Raw genomic sequence first — 16814 nt, 5'->3', positions numbered from 1 at the left:
TTTAATGTTCTAATCTTTTTTAAACTAATGAATAATAATAATAATAATAATAATAATAATAATAATAATAATAATATATTGAGGTTCCTCACAGTTGGCTGCCTAAGTTTTTACTTTTCATTATCAGTTTGACAGATTTGCCATTTTTAATACACTTTTTTTGGACAAGTTAATGTATGCTGTAGCATGTCAAACAAATACGGCCACCGTAACGATGTCACCTGGCCCATGGAATGTCACTGAATATAATTTTTTATTCTAAGGGATTAAGGTAAAAAAAAGTTAGCAGAAAAATCACAAGACATAGATACGGATGAACTTGTTTTTATTTAACACTCACTAAAATATAAAGACAAAGAATATTAGTGACTGCTACTGCTGCTTCCAGATACCTGGGACCTTTGCTTGAACCAACGCATCAGCATCTGGAGTAAATTACTGGGCTGAGGATATGTTGAGTATCGAGTTAAGTTGTGTGTAAGTTAATTTAGATTTGTTGCTATTCATGACAGAGAAAGCTTGTTGCTTCTCAGAACACACTATTTCAGTTGGTTTTACAGCATTTCTTCAAAAACTCTTCATCAGGAAATGGTTTTGAAGAAACTATTTTGTGGGGAATCATACAGGTCGCCTTACAACAGCATCACTTATGTTATAAGCATTAGTAAACGTTGATTGTTGACTATGCCAATTCAGAGTATTTATCTTCAATTAACTTTACTGTATATTTATCATATTTCTTACCATGGTTTGCTTCATAGTGTCTTTTAATGTTGCATTCTTTCATAGCAGCAACATGCTGCTTACAAATTAAGCACGCTTGCTTTCCATTCATGTCCATAAAGAAATATAAAATTCCCCAATTCTCTTGAAACACATGTCACTCTTGGTCCACCTTTCTCTTCACGGATAAAGACGTGATGACACTTGTCACTACAGAACTTACAAATCAGAACTAAAACCCTTTTTCTGGTATCACTGGTGTTATAACTCAAACCAGCTGACACATTGCCATCTCACCCACGTGATTGCCGATTGACAGCAATCACAGCAACATGACAATTTGTGTTCCTCATGCGAAGGAACTCGCTGGATGAATGTTTAAACGTGTTCTAAGAGGTTACAGTGAGTGAAATAATCAATATGTGTGCTAATTAGGGGAATATAAATATGTATTATAATTTTTGTTAAATACGATAATTTTGAGGTTCTGGGTTCGCCTTTGTATTATTATAACTGTTATACCCAAGTGCCAGGGTATCGGAGCAGGCCTGCCAGACATAAAAAGTTAAACACCCCTGCTGTAGCTTATAGACTGACGATCATGAAGTACATTTAAGATCATATATTTTTTTTAATTGTTATTCAGGTGAAACATAGCCCACCATTCACTGTATAATTAAACTCAAGCTAAACTTTCTAATTCGGTGCCTGAGTGGTGGTTGCTTGTTTGGGGCAAGGTGAGGTCAGCGCTTATAGTTTTGGCTGCTAATCACGCATCTCCAGGGGAGAAGGAAGCCACCGCCATCCGAAAGAGGAATTGATCTGATGTGGCCAATAAAGTATGCTGTTTCACATTCAAAAGAGACCTCCAGAGTTTAACTGCAACTTGAAAATATTTTTTAAAAGTATTTGAACCAAGAGGTATTTACAGTAGCTTTTTTGACACCTAATAATTGTTAGTGCAAAGCTGTAGGATGTGTACTCTGTTAAGCTCATTAGTGTAAGGAAGTTCAATCAGCAAGCCCTCAAGAGGCAACAATGACAGGAAGCAGGTGTTCACATTGGTAGTTGCTCTGTTTACATGCAAATGCTGTTCTCCCATCTTGGCAGTACTTTCTTTGCATTTCCATAAATTATAGTTTATCACAATCTCACTTGTCAAAAGTGTAAACTTACTGTACCACTGTGCTTTAGAATCCTGTAACTTGGAATAAACAAAGGGCGTAGCACATTTTAAATACACTATTCATATTGGGATGGATGAATAATTTTTTGTGTTCCCTTCTACACTATCATTTTTAACTTCAGTTCAGGAGGAAGGACTGCCCCCAACATGACACCTTTCAGTCAAAAAATAAATTAACCTGTCATTTACACCTCTTTTTGTCCCCAATCACCAGCTTTTTTTCAATTACATCCAAATGGGTTTGAGGCCAAATGTGTTATCTTGAACCATACACCATAATCATCAAATAAATACTATTTATTACAAATGCTGTGTCCTGAACTGAAATATCATGTAACAAATATGCAAGTTGTATCAAAAACAATATTTATTTATAACTTACAGATTTACTAGGAAATAATCACACTGAGACCAGGGTCACGTTTCCAGTGTTATCTTGGACACAACAACAAAACAAAATACAAAGCATAAAAAAAATCTAACCAAAATTAAACAAATGTAGAAAACAGGCTTAACAGAGCTAAACAGACAATAGCAAGCCCTGCTGGTATCCACAAGTGCATTGGTACCCCAAATATTATCCATTTATTTAATACAAAAATGTATTCCTCATTTTACCCCCTAAAATAAGTTTTTATTATGGTAACTGCATACCTTGCAACTACAGAATAACACACCACCACAGTATCAACAGGGTCTTATCCATTCAAACTTTTTATTACCAACAGTTTTTCAAAAGAAAAGTAAATCACACTGTGGCCTTCCAAATAGTTTGAGCCGGGTGTAATAAATTTTGTCAGAAACGCATGTCTTGTAACAGTCCACTTGATAATAAACAGTGTACCGTGCCAAAGCATCCTTATAAAAGTTTACCATATTAAAAGCATAGCAAAGCGTAATAAAGCATATTGAAAGCATGCTAAAGCATAGGTAAGCACTGTTAACAACAGTGAGGTATGATAAAATGTATTAATTAAATTATAGTTAATGCATGGTATTACTGTGGAAAAAGCTTGGTAAAAGTGCAAAAATACCATAGTAAACTTGTATAAGGGCAGCTAGGAACAATACAGCCCGGCAAACAAGGGTTTCTTGAGACAACATCAGAGGCCCATTGTTATATTAAATTCTCAGAGCTGCATCTTAGGCTAGAGGGGAAAACCCTGATAAGGCCATTTGAAATAATATCCTGATTTATTAGTGCATTTATTACTGTATGTAGCCATCCACATATTAATATGTATTTACTCGACCAGCTAAAGCCTCATTCAAGAAAATGAAGATGGCATCTTGTGCATGTAGTTTTGTGTTTGAAATGAGGGAGAAATGAGGAATGTGCAGGACCTGAGACCAGTGATTGCATCCTCAGATCCTACAGTATTCTCTTTATGTAGTAAACCTATAGACTGTGGGCAGTGACTTATTCATATTATGATACGTGTGATGAGTTCAGAGCAGATTTATAAGGTACCTGAGCATTCAAACTCCTAGTACCAGGTCATTTGACATGCCTAAAAAAAAGGGAAGTTCTGAAACCAAGGACGGGGTATGTTGCTATTGTTTATCCATGGAGGACATCAAATCTCATCTCAAGAACAAGTCAAGTTTTAAGTACAGTGCTACAGAAAAGAGCTGTAGACAATCAAATAATTATTTTCTATGATGGGCACACAGTCAATTACCAAGTGTGGTAAATATTTAAAGGTTTCCAGAAAAATAAGAAGCCCTTATTTTCAATTGGATTCATTTTTGTTTTTGTTTTTATTAGATCGTTAATTTTTAACTGAGGATATATACACATTTAGAGATGGTTCAAAATATAGAGTACTGGTATAGCAGTAATTAGGGCAGTTTTGTTTGAGAAAAGACATGCTACACTTTTGACCTTTTCAGAGTGTAAAGTTAACAGTGAGAAACAAAACAACTCCATTATGTCATCAAAACGCTTGAGATGTCTAGCCCTTGCCATCAATTGTATTAAGCATTTCCAGGAACACTGTCACACATGAGTGGAAACAGGGAAGAGGGACAGACTCGTGGAGCAACATGTGTGACACCAAGTTCCAGAACAGAACAACGTTTTCTGGATGATATCCTAAAGTTAGTCTGGCAGAAGTTATTAATTTACCAGGATTAAAGTTTAGATGCCTCAGCTTCCTTTACTACCACATTAATTTCATTATCTCCCAGAGGGGATCAAATCTCCTGAAAAGTGGTGTGACAGGAAACGGCGTTGCGGTTACTCGGACCAGAAGAAAGCACAACCAAAACAGAGGTACGGTGCAGTGGCGCGTGAGCCGTTTTATTAAAGAACAAAAATAAACAAAATATTTGAACAAAAATAAACACTTGCTCACAGAGCAAAATAAAAGGTTTGAAATAAAACAAATCTCGAACACAAAAATAAACGTTAAGGTCAGGCTGAGCAGCTGCCTTCACTGATCCTTCTATTTTCTCTGCCTCACGCCTCACGGCCTCACGGCCTCTCCGCCTCTCCGCCTCTCCGCTTCTGAACACCCACACCTCGAACAGGGAGAGCTGCAGGCTTTTTATACAGGTGACCATCTCCCGGTTAGCAATAAATTAATCATTTAATTAATTCGTGAGATGGTCACCTTCTGCACGGGTTTTAATTATTAACGTGGATGGGCTTCCCATCGACGCTGCAAAGCAAAACGCATGGCGGTTCGCCGTCATTTATCTACAAATACAATTTTAAAATAATAAAACAAAAATGCACGGCTGCGCTGTCATACAAAATAATAAACAAACAAAACACACGGCGGTTCGCCGTCATCTATAAACACAAATATATAACAAACAAATACTAAATAACAACACCGGGGCGGAGGAGGAGACCCCGTTCTAAAAATAAACAAACAATACAAATAAACAGCAGGGTTTTCCTACCGCCCTGCTACAAGTGGATATAGAGGACAATTGCATGTCACACATCTTTTTCCATGCATCTAGAGAACTCCTCATACAATTGTCTTGAAAACTGATATTAACCTTTTTTCATTATAATTTATTGAGAATATGAGATTCTGGGGATATATGGAGGTCTTTGTTCATCAATCTGTATGTCACACTTACATTTTTACATTCATCTCAAGAACTGCTAATTCAATAGTTATGAAACTTGGTATTAACATTATTTAGCATAAATTTATTGAGATATGAGATTCTGGGGATAAATGGAAGTGTCTGTCTGTTTGTCTATCAGTCTGAATGTTACATATCTGGGGAACTTTTCAATTTGTAATTAAACAATTATTACATTGCCATTATTATATACTATTATTTACTTATATCATGGTCATCAACTTTTTCATCATAGCGATAGGTCTCATTTTAAAATTACAGCCGTGGTAAGGGATGTGTGTTACTGATATCCTTGTTATATAAATAAACTTGGAGACAGCAGGCAATTCATTCAGTACAATTTTCTTTGTTTGTTTTTCAAATACCACAAACCAGGTGCCACTGAAACTGAAAAATAAAAATTTTAAAAATGAATCTAGTTCCCATTTTCTATAAACTAACTGGAAAACCAGCTTGAGACAGGTATTGTATGTAGTTCTCAACTACAAAAAAAAAAGTTAGATTGTAAGTGTATTAACCATAAATAAGTAGTGTATTTTTTTTTTTCCTCCACATTTATTTGACTCTGGAATGCTACACTGTTTAATAATACATGTTTCTGGGGAAATACACTGAAAATTGACTTTGGCTAAGCACTCCAATATTGTATTCTACTTTTTATCCTGAGTGCATAGGACTTGTACCAGAGTAGCTTTCAATGGAATAAAAAATGTATGCCACACACCTACTGTTTAGAGTGCAATTTAAATGCTTTACCAAACAATCATAACATCAGAGATATTGTTTTACAGAGTAAAGGCTGCCATACACTACACACGACAGGCAACACCGATACAGTGTGACGGTATAAAGTATGAAATGTATAGGAATTGACAGATTGTGTCAGTATTAAAACTGTTGTGTATACTGTGTAGAATACAACTTATTAATTTTAATATAACATTTACTTCTAATGAAAAACCTAGCTATTTAGACTAACTTTCAACAATATATTGGATATGTAATAATAATAATAATAATAATAATAATAATAATAATATTAATAACAATAATATACACTCATATAGCACCTTTCATCACAAGTGATCCCTAGGCACTTAACAATAAAACTATAAAAATAATAAAATAATGGTATGATGGAATCCATCAAAGCACTTTACAATAAATCAAACAAAAACAAAAAATATTGAAAACCCAAACTGATTATATACTTTAAGACTACAAAAAAAGAAACTTGCCATTGCAATTTTGATGGCCTTTGTCATATAGAGTATTTTGAAACTTTTTTTTTTTTTTGATGACGCTTTTTACTTGAAGCAGCTGAATTTAAAATAATCATGCTTTTGGCTAAACTGATCTATAAGAGGAACTTTCATTACCTCGGTTTCTACTTCTTATCTGACAAAGATATCTTTGTGATACAGAGAGCCAGTTTATTTTATATACATACTCAGCTGATCGTATTATGAGGTAGCACCAAAAGAAAAAAATTGTGCTCACTTTTATTCTTAATACACTCGCTTCCTGTGTTAACAGGAAGTGGTCAGTTTAAGAATAAAAGTTTGTTTGACTAGTCTACTATTCCTTTATAAAAGTTCCCCATAGTAAAAGCATAGCAAAGTGCAATAAGGCTTAGGGAAAACACAGATAAGCATTGTAAAGCCCAGAGAGGTATGGCAAATGAAAAAAATGTGTAAACTATAGTAAATGTATTGTATAACCATGGAAAAAGCATGGAACAAGTGAAAATTTACCTTGCAGATTTACTGTGGTAAACGTATATTTGGGATGGGGAAGGAAGCATTTAACAGTTCCACAAACAAGGTACACTTTTGATACCTACAGTGTGTGATATAATAGCCAAGCCATTTTCATAAAGAGTAGTAGGATACAGCAACAGCCAAAACATTAGAACATAAGACATGTGAGAAGTCTTCTTATATCAACTGTACAGACTTCTGCCTTCGAAATGTCAGTAGCTCAGGTAGTGTCTCCGTATTGTTAGAACTGTGTAAAATGAGGCTGGCTTGTCTCCTTCAGGGAAAGTAACAGTGCTGTCCTGACCTGTGTATGATTAGTGCTGCTGCAGTTCCGGGATCACAGCAGAGCACATGTTCTGCTCTCAGGCACACAGCCCTTATTGTGCTGATTAAATATAAACAGAAAGACTGGTAGCCTGCTGATCTAGTTGGTTTCTGAAAGCCACCCCGTTTTGAAGTGCTTCTAGCTAACTAAATAATTCATACATTTTCCACATATAGGACTCAAATATGCATCTTAGAAAGTATGTTTTCGCAAAACGGATACATATTTTAATTTTAAAACATGATGTTATAATCTGTTTACTGGCCTTGATTTTAATAGTCTTGCCCTTCCTTGGACTCCCAGTAGTGTTGTCTGTTTATCACAACCTAAAATTACTACTTTTCAGTTGTTTACAAATCTCAAGTGTAGAGATGGTGGTTGTAAAGTAATTTGAGACAGCAATGGTGGATAGAACAGAACACTATTTTCCATTCTTCCTAATTTACTACGTTTTTATGCACAAGGAATTTGTTGTTTTGAGTCAAATGTGTTGTGTTTACATGTTAAACTATCCTTCTGATCCTATGCACTTCAAACTCATTGAACCAGGTTTACATGTGGATTTGGGAATCGATTCCTTAAACAAGTAGTTTGAATATAGATTGCACTAAACATTATGGTGCACCATAATTGCAATGTGTGCACGTTGATGATTTCTGTATTTTCTATTGCAATTTTATTTTTGTATTTTTTTATCCTGCAAAATAGTGGGCATTGTTGATGTACAGTCACACCATATTTGCTAAAGGGCGACAATCATAGTGTGCGCCTTGAAGTGAGCAATATTTAATTGTTTGTAAACCAGGCTTTAATCACTGATAGGGCTCAAGCAGCAATAGGAAAAATAAGGTCCCGCATAGTGCAAATAAATCACTGTTCTTTCAAATTGTAGTGTGGATGCTTCACAATCAGAACTATTATTGCAGCGTTTAAAAAGTAAAAAACAGTCACTGGCGGTTCTGACAGACTGGAAGGCGATTCTTCACATATTCAGTCCATTTATACAAAGCTTTCTTAAAGATCTGCATTTCCCTTGTTTTTCTTTTCTATTGTTTATGCTCATTAGTATCCAACCTAGTAGATTCAGTGTCCGCCAGTTCTGACAGATTCTACTGTACTTGCTGAAGTGGTTTTCTTCCACTGCTAATTTTAAAAACAAATGTAGCCACCTAGCTATCAATTTCATCCCTAGGGCTACAGGGAAATGCACTGTCTTTAAATTGGGACTTTAGTGAAGACTGTGTGTGTACATGAGTACATTCATTATTGTAGCTAGTAATTCAGTTATTTAATCACTCAAAGGCTGTAACCCCCAACTCCACACACCAGCCACCATTTTACTGTTCATTAAAACACATGCAATGAACAATAAAATAAACACACGGAGGTTCGTGATCAGCAAGGTGACACAGCTGACAGAATTTTTCCTCTGTGATCCCGTCTGGTGTTGTCAGGGTGTCAGTTTCTCAGCACACAGTATAGTAGTTGCTTAGTAACGGCGTGTGAACAGATGATTGATCGATCTTTAAGACCGTTTACTAAGGTGCCTTTATTAAAAAAAAAAAAAAAAAACGCACACTACAAAACTGTACGTCTGCACTTAGGTCCATTAATTTCCTACCTGTCTGGGTACATTTTGAACATTATCACGTACATAAAATTATAACTAACAATACATGTAGTGTGCACACTATGCCATGTAGCTGATCCAAATAGTATGTGCATAAATTAATGCGTTCTTTATTAGTAAATGGGGAAGTAAATTTAGATGTACGGTGCACGTTACAGCTACATGTAGTGCTCTTTCGTAAATGAGGCCCTGTGTGTATGAACAAGATGCATGGTGCCCTCTGTGGGCCAGAGTGGGAGTTGGGGCAATGTGTTGCATTGCATGTGGCAACAACTATATCTACGAGACCCTTGTAATTTACTTGCCACTATGACTTTGTAATACAAATGGGCTTCCTTGCAAACGCTCCTGTTACACAGACATTAAGAATAGGGTTGTTTGGGGTAAAATGAGAAATAAATGCCTTACTCTCCAGCACCACAAATCACAAAAAAAATAATAATAACACCGTGTAACACATTTTTTTTTTCTTTTTTTTTTTGTTCCTTGGTAGTAGTGTTATTTCCTAATTGCTTATGCCTCAAAAGTATAGAAAATGGCTATTATTCCCCACAAACTTTGCTTTTGTGACCAGGACAGGTAAATTTCAAAATATCATAATTTCCAATGAGAAAACGGGCGAATTTGTGTCTTTTCGTTCACATAAAGTCAGAAAAGAACAACATATGAATCCAAATTAACATGTATTTATACTAAAGTAATACAAAAATGACTACAACAGATTTAGAAGTGAGTAGTTTTTCGAGATTTACGATTATACTGTAAATTTACAGTATAAAACTGAGATTTGCATCACTGAAAAATGCAAAGCCACAGATGCCTAAATGCAGTGGTAGTCCTGACAGTAAAATATCGTACTGTAATGTCATTTTAATTCAGGCCATTACACGTAGCACTGCACGGCAGTTAAACTAGGCATCCTCATGAGACGATCGCTTCTCAAGTATATTGTAGTAAAATAGGATTCGTCAGCATTGAGTAAACACAATCATGATCTTATAACAAGTTGCTTACCCACAAGGATTTGTTTTGATGTATTGTCCTCAGTGATTGAGCACCGTTGACATTTGTTTACTGTATTTAAACTGCTGATGTGCTGAGGCACGCTTTTGCTAATTGTAATCATATCTGTCCACTTCTAAGAATCAACCACTTATAAGAATCAAATCATCCGGGACGGACGAAATTCTTACAAACGGAGTGCACTGTAGTTTGGTCCACTCATGAGCACCTCAATATTTAATAAGACTTTTGTAAACGTGATAACTACATTAACAAATAATACAAATAAATATAAAGCCTATCTACTTTACACATTATTAAACTGAAGCTCTAACTGGACAAAACTATCCTTTTCTTATTTCTTTACAACAAGCACTGAAAGGTTAGATTTTGAAAAACTGAACCCCCAAAATGTCCTAGCCTGATGCTGACTGAATTGTAGCATAGCATACCACTGTTTTAGAGGGCAACTGATTACATAGCATTGCAATTGATATAGTTCATATTTACATTCTAAAATGGTAAATCCTTCAAAAAGACATTTAAGGTAATTGTAGCAAACAAAATTATTCCATAAATCTTACCTGTTGTGCACTTCCACTTATTTGATATGCCTCAAATGTCCAGTTGTGAAAGAAACACATTTTACTGTAAGCGTGTTTTTTTTTTGTTTTTTTTTAAACGTGACACCTGGTACTACACCTGGTTAAATTTATCTTGGTTTGAAGGCAGTGCTTTTAGATAATGTTGCTTACCAGTCAATAACCAATAAGCTGTTCTCATTGTTGACTGACATTATTTCAGCCAGTAACATGCCATGACCCAGAAGACCTTGCTGAGGTCAAATGACCCAGGAAGTGCAAGTACAGCATAACGATTTTCTGTAAAAAAAAAAAAAAAAAAAAAAAGCCAGTGAAGATAGTTAAAAAAATGGAAATACATGTTTGTTATAACACGTGTTTAATTCAAAACCTACAGTACCGTATGTAGGTAATGAAAGTGCAAAATTAGTAAGATGTATGTAATTATTTTGTTAGACAGAATTGTCTACAAGGAGACTCCGCCCCTAACCAACACGTCTTCAGCAAGTGCATAAAGGTTCTGTGTGTTATTCTCCCTGTCACTTCTTTAGTTTCGGCCTCCCAGTCATGCGCTGGGCCGAAAAGGGAGTCGACCATTTAAAGCCTGGAGGAAATCCTACCATCAGCTATGGATTCCTTGAGGTTTCCCCCTACATCAAAAATGAAAAACATGTAAGTAGGGAGTTTTTCCTTACCTGAGTGCTGAGTGGTTCATTTTAGTTATGCGGGGTGCATGGTCAGGCTGGAGAGGCTGGGTTCTTTCCCAAAGCACCATCATGCTCTGGGGTACGGGCCGTGTCTCAGCTGCTAATTTTTCATTAATTTTTCAATATTTCCGGGGGGGGGGGTAGGTGGCAGCGCTCCACTGTGCATTAAACATTTATTATTATTATTTTTCCATTCATGGTTTGGCGTCCTCGTCTTTTGGGGGAGGTGGCCCGTAGCCACTTCCCATCTGCGGCACTGCGATGCATGTAACTGTTTATGGTTTTCCAGTTGGCCTCACGCAGGTAGCTGTCGCATACCAACAGACGAGGCCTCCGGCCAAATTTATTATTCACTTAGGCCCTGAGTGCCCATCAGTCATTTGGCTTGAGCGCCCATCACAGTCCATTAAATCATCTGCAATTGCAATCAATAAATCATTAATTCATAGCGGATTATCTGTGCTGAATTATTTAATATTTATTTAATGAATAGCAACAGTGATGGACTAAAAAAAAGAAACTGTCCTGTCTTAGTTATTCATTTCATGTTTTTTTCAATTAATTTTAATGAACTCTCTCCCATTGTTGCGCAATATTAAAAAATAGTGTTTGTCTACTGTTTTGAGCAAAACCTAACAATTAGCACAGCAGAAAGCTCTTTAGTCTCTGTGCCAGTAAGATCCAATACAGTTATTTTTCTTCCTCACAGGAAATGTGCCTATATGTTTTTAGTTACCTAATGTGTGCCAGCTCCTGTTTTAAATGTGGCTTTTCTCCCAAAGCAAATATTATATGATTAATAATTTAGTGTAGTAGGGAAAGGTTTTTTCAGGGCTATAAGCAAATTGTCGTATACTATAAAAGTACAGAAGTCTGTCACATTGCATTCTTTTTACAGGTTCAATGCAGGCTGTTTCTAATTGAAGTTTTTTTTTTTTTTTATTCCCCTTGTTGTTCAAAGACGACTGCCTCATCAAAACAAAACAATCTGTCTGGATTATTGGGCTAATAACATCAAGAGTTTGATCAGGCTTATGTTACCTACTTTTGTTGCCTCCAGCAACTGTAATTTCCCAAAGGAGCTAACATACCAACCTGGCAAAAGAGTATTACTATTTTATTTGTGACTTTAAAAACCCAAATTGAACAGTATTTGTAATGGAAACTCTTACCACATTTCAGCCTTGCCAACTGAGCAGACAAGTGCTTTTAAAGTGGTTCTGTTTCCCAATTAGCAGCAAGAAAAGAAAAAGCACTCCAGCTTGTCTCATTAAAGACCTTGGCGATGTCTTACCAACTGTGTTTGTGTTCTCTTCTCTTGCAGGTGCTGGAGAGAATGAAGATGGAACAGATGCAGCAATCATTGGAGGTAAATGACAAAAACCTGTTCTAGACTATTGCAAGTTTAATGCACACAAACATTACTAAAGCTATTTTTAAGTAGAGGTCCCAAAATGGCTCACCTGGTTAAAGCACGGCAGTGTGGTGTGCAGGTTGACTCATACAGGGCAGGTTCATGTCCTGGCTATGCAAAGTTCCCAGTCTTTGCTAGGGATTCCGAAGGGAGCATCCCAAATCATGCTACAGTGAACCCTCTCTAGCCATGCGCCCAGTGAGTTCAAAAGCAGACACCTGCAGGGCTAGCCTATGTCCTGCAGAGGTCAGTAGCTTGCTGATATTAACTCTCAAGTTCCTGGGTGTAAAAGAGGAAGCTGGCTCGGTCATGGGGTCGGAGGACGCCTACTAAAACTTCAGTTCTCCTGAGCTGTGTGGGGAATTGCTGCTGTGAGGGGGAAAATGATTGGACATTCCAAATTGGGGAGAAAATCTGGGTTAAAATAATAAGACACACTATATTTAAAAAAAAAATATCTTTAAATACATTTTTAAATAATGTATTTTCAAATTATTTCCTTTTAACTGAAATATACAAAGGGGGGTCCTAAGCCATTCTCTGTGTCTACTTGGTTTCTGGTCACAAACTCCCTCACTGAAAAAGAATGCTTTTAAAAGAGTTGTAAACTAAATACTGGACAAGTAGCTTATCTCCACCATCAGCTAAATGAGTCACTTGGTGATTGTCAGTATCTTGCAGAGGGTACAAGCCAAACAGTTTTGGGTGCTTTGACAACTAGGACAGAAAACAGCCCGTCTCATAAATCCAGCCAACAGGGGGCGAAACAGCGGACCAATTGAGAACAAGGGGCCGCATCAGAACAAGAACAACCAATGGAAAGCACTCCAAGTGGATTAAGGCACCCTTGTTCTTTGCAAAGACATTTCTTTTGTACCCTGAAGTAGAGACAAAACGCGAGGAAGGGAGACTCCAGAACCTGGACCTGTCCTTGCCAGCAGGAGAGCCTTCGAGCGCCTGTATTGTTGAAGACATGGATCAGCTAGAGGAGGCAGCAAACGTCCGTTAAGTAGTCAATGAGTAGCGTTTTAATCCTCTTATGAACTTGAGAATAAGCAGACCTTAAAGTAAAATTAACATTTTGTTTTAGGTAGCATGTAAGAAAAGTATTGTTGCTTTTAATACATGCTTTGAAGTTAACAAACACTATAGTAACTGTTTGTATGTGATTTATATAAATTGATGTTGGTTTTACAAGGCAATTATCATTCTGCGTTTAAGGCTAGAATCCAAATTTAGCTGTCTTGATAATAGATAATTCTCGATAGGTTGTCTGGATGCAAAGAGCGTTTTTATCTCGCAAGAGTGAGAATTGCCTTCTGAACCAAAACTACATATACTGTATTAGACTGATTTAACGATGCTTTGATTATCAAATATTGATGAAAGTAACTATTTGTGTTACTAACGATACTCCTGTTAAGACTAGCCTTCATCTTAAATAGCTGTCAGGAATGCAGGTAACCTTTAAGGGAATCTCCCATAGCTAATTTTCCTTTACTGTTTATTTTAGTTAATTCTTCCTTTATGTATTATTTTACTTTAGTTGTTGCACCTTTAATTTTTCTTTTATTTAGTTTTATTTCTAATAAAACTGTTCCTTGGAAACATTGTCTAGTCTTATTATTTCAATCAAGGTGGGTTCTACACGACTTGAATTCAGATAAGGTATTTTATTATTACAAATTAAACTGGTACAAATACAAATATACCTTGCAAACTAAAAAAAAAAGCAGTTAAGCAAAGACAGACTTAAAAGCTTTGGAAATAAGTTCCATAGGGCCATATTCTAAAAGCATTTAACTCCAAATTTGTATTCACACAATTGCTTTCTGAGAGAAAATCCAAAAATTAAAATAAATTATGCATCCACCATACGAGTTCTCAGTTTGCATGTCCTAATGCCTGCCATTCTGTTACTTTTTCACTTCCAAGGTCCTTCCCATAAGTCTGTCTAAAGGGTCAAAACACACCAGTGGCTGCAAAGCTTGTCAGTGAGTACCTGAAAGTAAGGCATGCAAACAGTATGGCACGAGATCTTTAAAATGCACCATCTCATTTACAAGGGGTTTCTGGGGGACAGCAATCCTGTGACATCAAACAAATACATTTACACTGACAACATAAAGGCAGCAAATCAAACATCTGTGCTTCTGAATTTCTGTTTGCTCATTTCTTATACTTTCCAGTAGACAATTCCAATCATGTCCACATGGAAACACTTGCTTTGCACGTTCTTTTCATATTTTTGAGACATAGTACACTTGATTCATTCTCAAAGAATAGTGTTGATAACCTCTTTGAATTCAGGGGTTAAAAATTTAACTTTGCCGGAACAAATTTAAAGAGAAATGTAGCAGTGAACATTTTGTCTGGATCAAATAGAGTCCTAATGGAGATCTGGACTAAAATAACTTTTAGAATCAAACCCATTGTATCTGAAGCATTGCTCACATGACAACATTATAAAACCCTAACAAAACCTCATAGATCTGCAGTATAAATTTAGAGGCTACTCTTTGTGTTTCTTTCAGGTGTCATCACTGCTGTTGTGTTGGTCCTGATTTGTCTGCTGGTGGTGATTATGCGATACCTGTACCAACACAAGGGCACCTACCACACCAACGAGGCCAAAGGCACCGAATTTGCAGAGAATGCAGATGCAGCCCTGAAGTGTGATCCCTCCCTTCAAGAGGCTGTGGACGAGAGCAAGAAAGAATACTTCATTTGAGAAGAATCACAAACTTTCTCTTCCAATTCTGTGTTTCTGGAACTGTATAACAAAACACATGGATAAAAACATGCTTTCATATCACCTCCCCTTCAAGGGTGGTTAGACAAGCTGTTGTTTAGAATTAATGAGCTGGAATGAAAGATACCCCAGCGTTATTCAGCATTCTACAATTCCCAAAGATTACATCTCTCTTGTCAGAATCCTTGAGAATCCTTGAGAATTCCAGCAATTGCCGTCTTCCGAGACGGTAGATGTGCTGGCTGTGTTAATATCAATTTTTGTAACCGCCTGTTGTTTTTTGTATTATTTTCTTTGTTTTTATTATTAACATGGTCTACCCTAATTTGACCCTCATGTGGTTAACCATTGCCACTGTTCTTGGTATACGACACCTGCCAAGCCATTTTCAAGCCAATTTCAATTTTAGAGCATGATATTATGTTAGAACCAGTGGTTTACCGTGGTGACATAGCTAACTGATGCTGGAAATGTTGGTTAAAGAAAAAGCTGGCCATTTCTAAAAACGCTAAAATCCCTTGATTGATTGACCTGTGCTAAGGTTTTATATACCAGTTGCATATTCAGTAAAAAAACAAACAAACCAAAAAAAAACATTCATCATTCATGTTTATGCTAAATTAGTCTCTCAGGCTCACAAACATTTGCTGGAATTTTCAAAATGGACACACAGCCATCATTGAGTTCAATATGCAAGTGTTTTATGGTCAAAACATAATTATTGTCTGTTATAAGTTTATTAAGGGTTTAAAAGATAGAAATAAGCCAAATGCACCCAAATCTATTGTTTAAACAGTTTTTATAGAAGTGTCAAATATATATATGGGTTTTTTCATGTGCTTGTAGCTGAGAAAAGTCTAGGTTCTTGTTAATATTTAAGAAAATAATTTTGTATTTTAATGTGATTTCAAGGTTTGTATTAACCAATTATTTAATATAACAACATTACTACGAGTCCCTAATTGCTTTAGGTATTCATTTCCTGTGTTACAGATAATATGACCCCATGAGAGAGATCATGTTTCAACCGTGCTACACCAAGTTTAGCATATGGCACGACAGTCAATTGTTCAACTTATATTTTCATTGTCAGACAAGGGGGTTTCAGAACACTGCAATGCACGATATAGTACGAGTGTCCAAGAAACTGTCATGGTTTGCAATGCTACCACAGTTTACCAGGGAATACTTACAAAAACATCAGCAGCAAATCAATAAGGAACTTGTGGGAATGTTAGTCAAATTAAAGATAAGGTTATCTGTAAAACTTTGGTAATTACAAATTTAAGCAGTATAGCTGTAACATACCACCTAAAGTATCAGGGCTTGTTGTCTTTTAAAGGCAGAGAAAAGACATTTCAAACAACCTTTTGGCGTGTTGTTAAAACAAATAAACACTGTTAAGAAACAAGGTTTATGTTCTGTGTGTCTATTAAACATGTTTTGTTTTCCAGTCCCTATGAAAGTAACTTATCAGAGATACTTCCTGTCCTAACAGCTGCAGTGTCCCTCAGTATTGTTCAGTTTAATACTAAACTGATTTCTGGGTGGCTGTTTACGACATTCTATCGCATTTTTCCTTCAAAGCACTCTGCTTCATTGGCAACCAGACCTTGTTGGCCTTTAAAT

At 36.2% G+C, this 16814-nt stretch overlaps 1 protein-coding gene across 4 annotated transcripts in view; it reads left to right on the top strand.

Moving 5' to 3' along the window:
• LOC121323533 (glycophorin-C-like) overlaps positions 1 to 16591 on the top strand; it is a 50309-nt gene extending 33718 nt beyond the window's left edge. Inside the window, exons 3-5 of one of the 4 annotated variants that reach the window (XR_005951147.1) lie at positions 12344 to 12388; positions 14369 to 14427; positions 14968 to 15053. Coding sequence is in view for 1 of the 4 variants with exons in the window: in XM_041264641.1 (XP_041120575.1) it covers positions 12344 to 12388; positions 14968 to 15164 (242 nt within the window). In the remaining 3 variants the exon portion in view is untranslated. Of the gene's footprint in view, positions 1 to 10863; positions 10985 to 12343; positions 12389 to 13104; positions 13654 to 14368; positions 14428 to 14967 lie in introns of those variants that run through there. The other 3 variants (XR_005951146.1, XR_005951145.1, XM_041264641.1) reach the window with 3 other exon arrangements.
• Positions 16592 to 16814: the final 223 nt, after the last annotated feature.

The sequence above is a fragment of the Polyodon spathula genome, chromosome 11, assembly GCF_017654505.1.
Source record: "Polyodon spathula isolate WHYD16114869_AA chromosome 11, ASM1765450v1, whole genome shotgun sequence".
NCBI classification, from domain to species: Eukaryota; Metazoa; Chordata; class Actinopteri; order Acipenseriformes; family Polyodontidae; genus Polyodon; species Polyodon spathula.
Note: the sequence above shows the minus strand (reverse complement) of the source record. Positions and strands in the feature narration are given on the sequence as shown.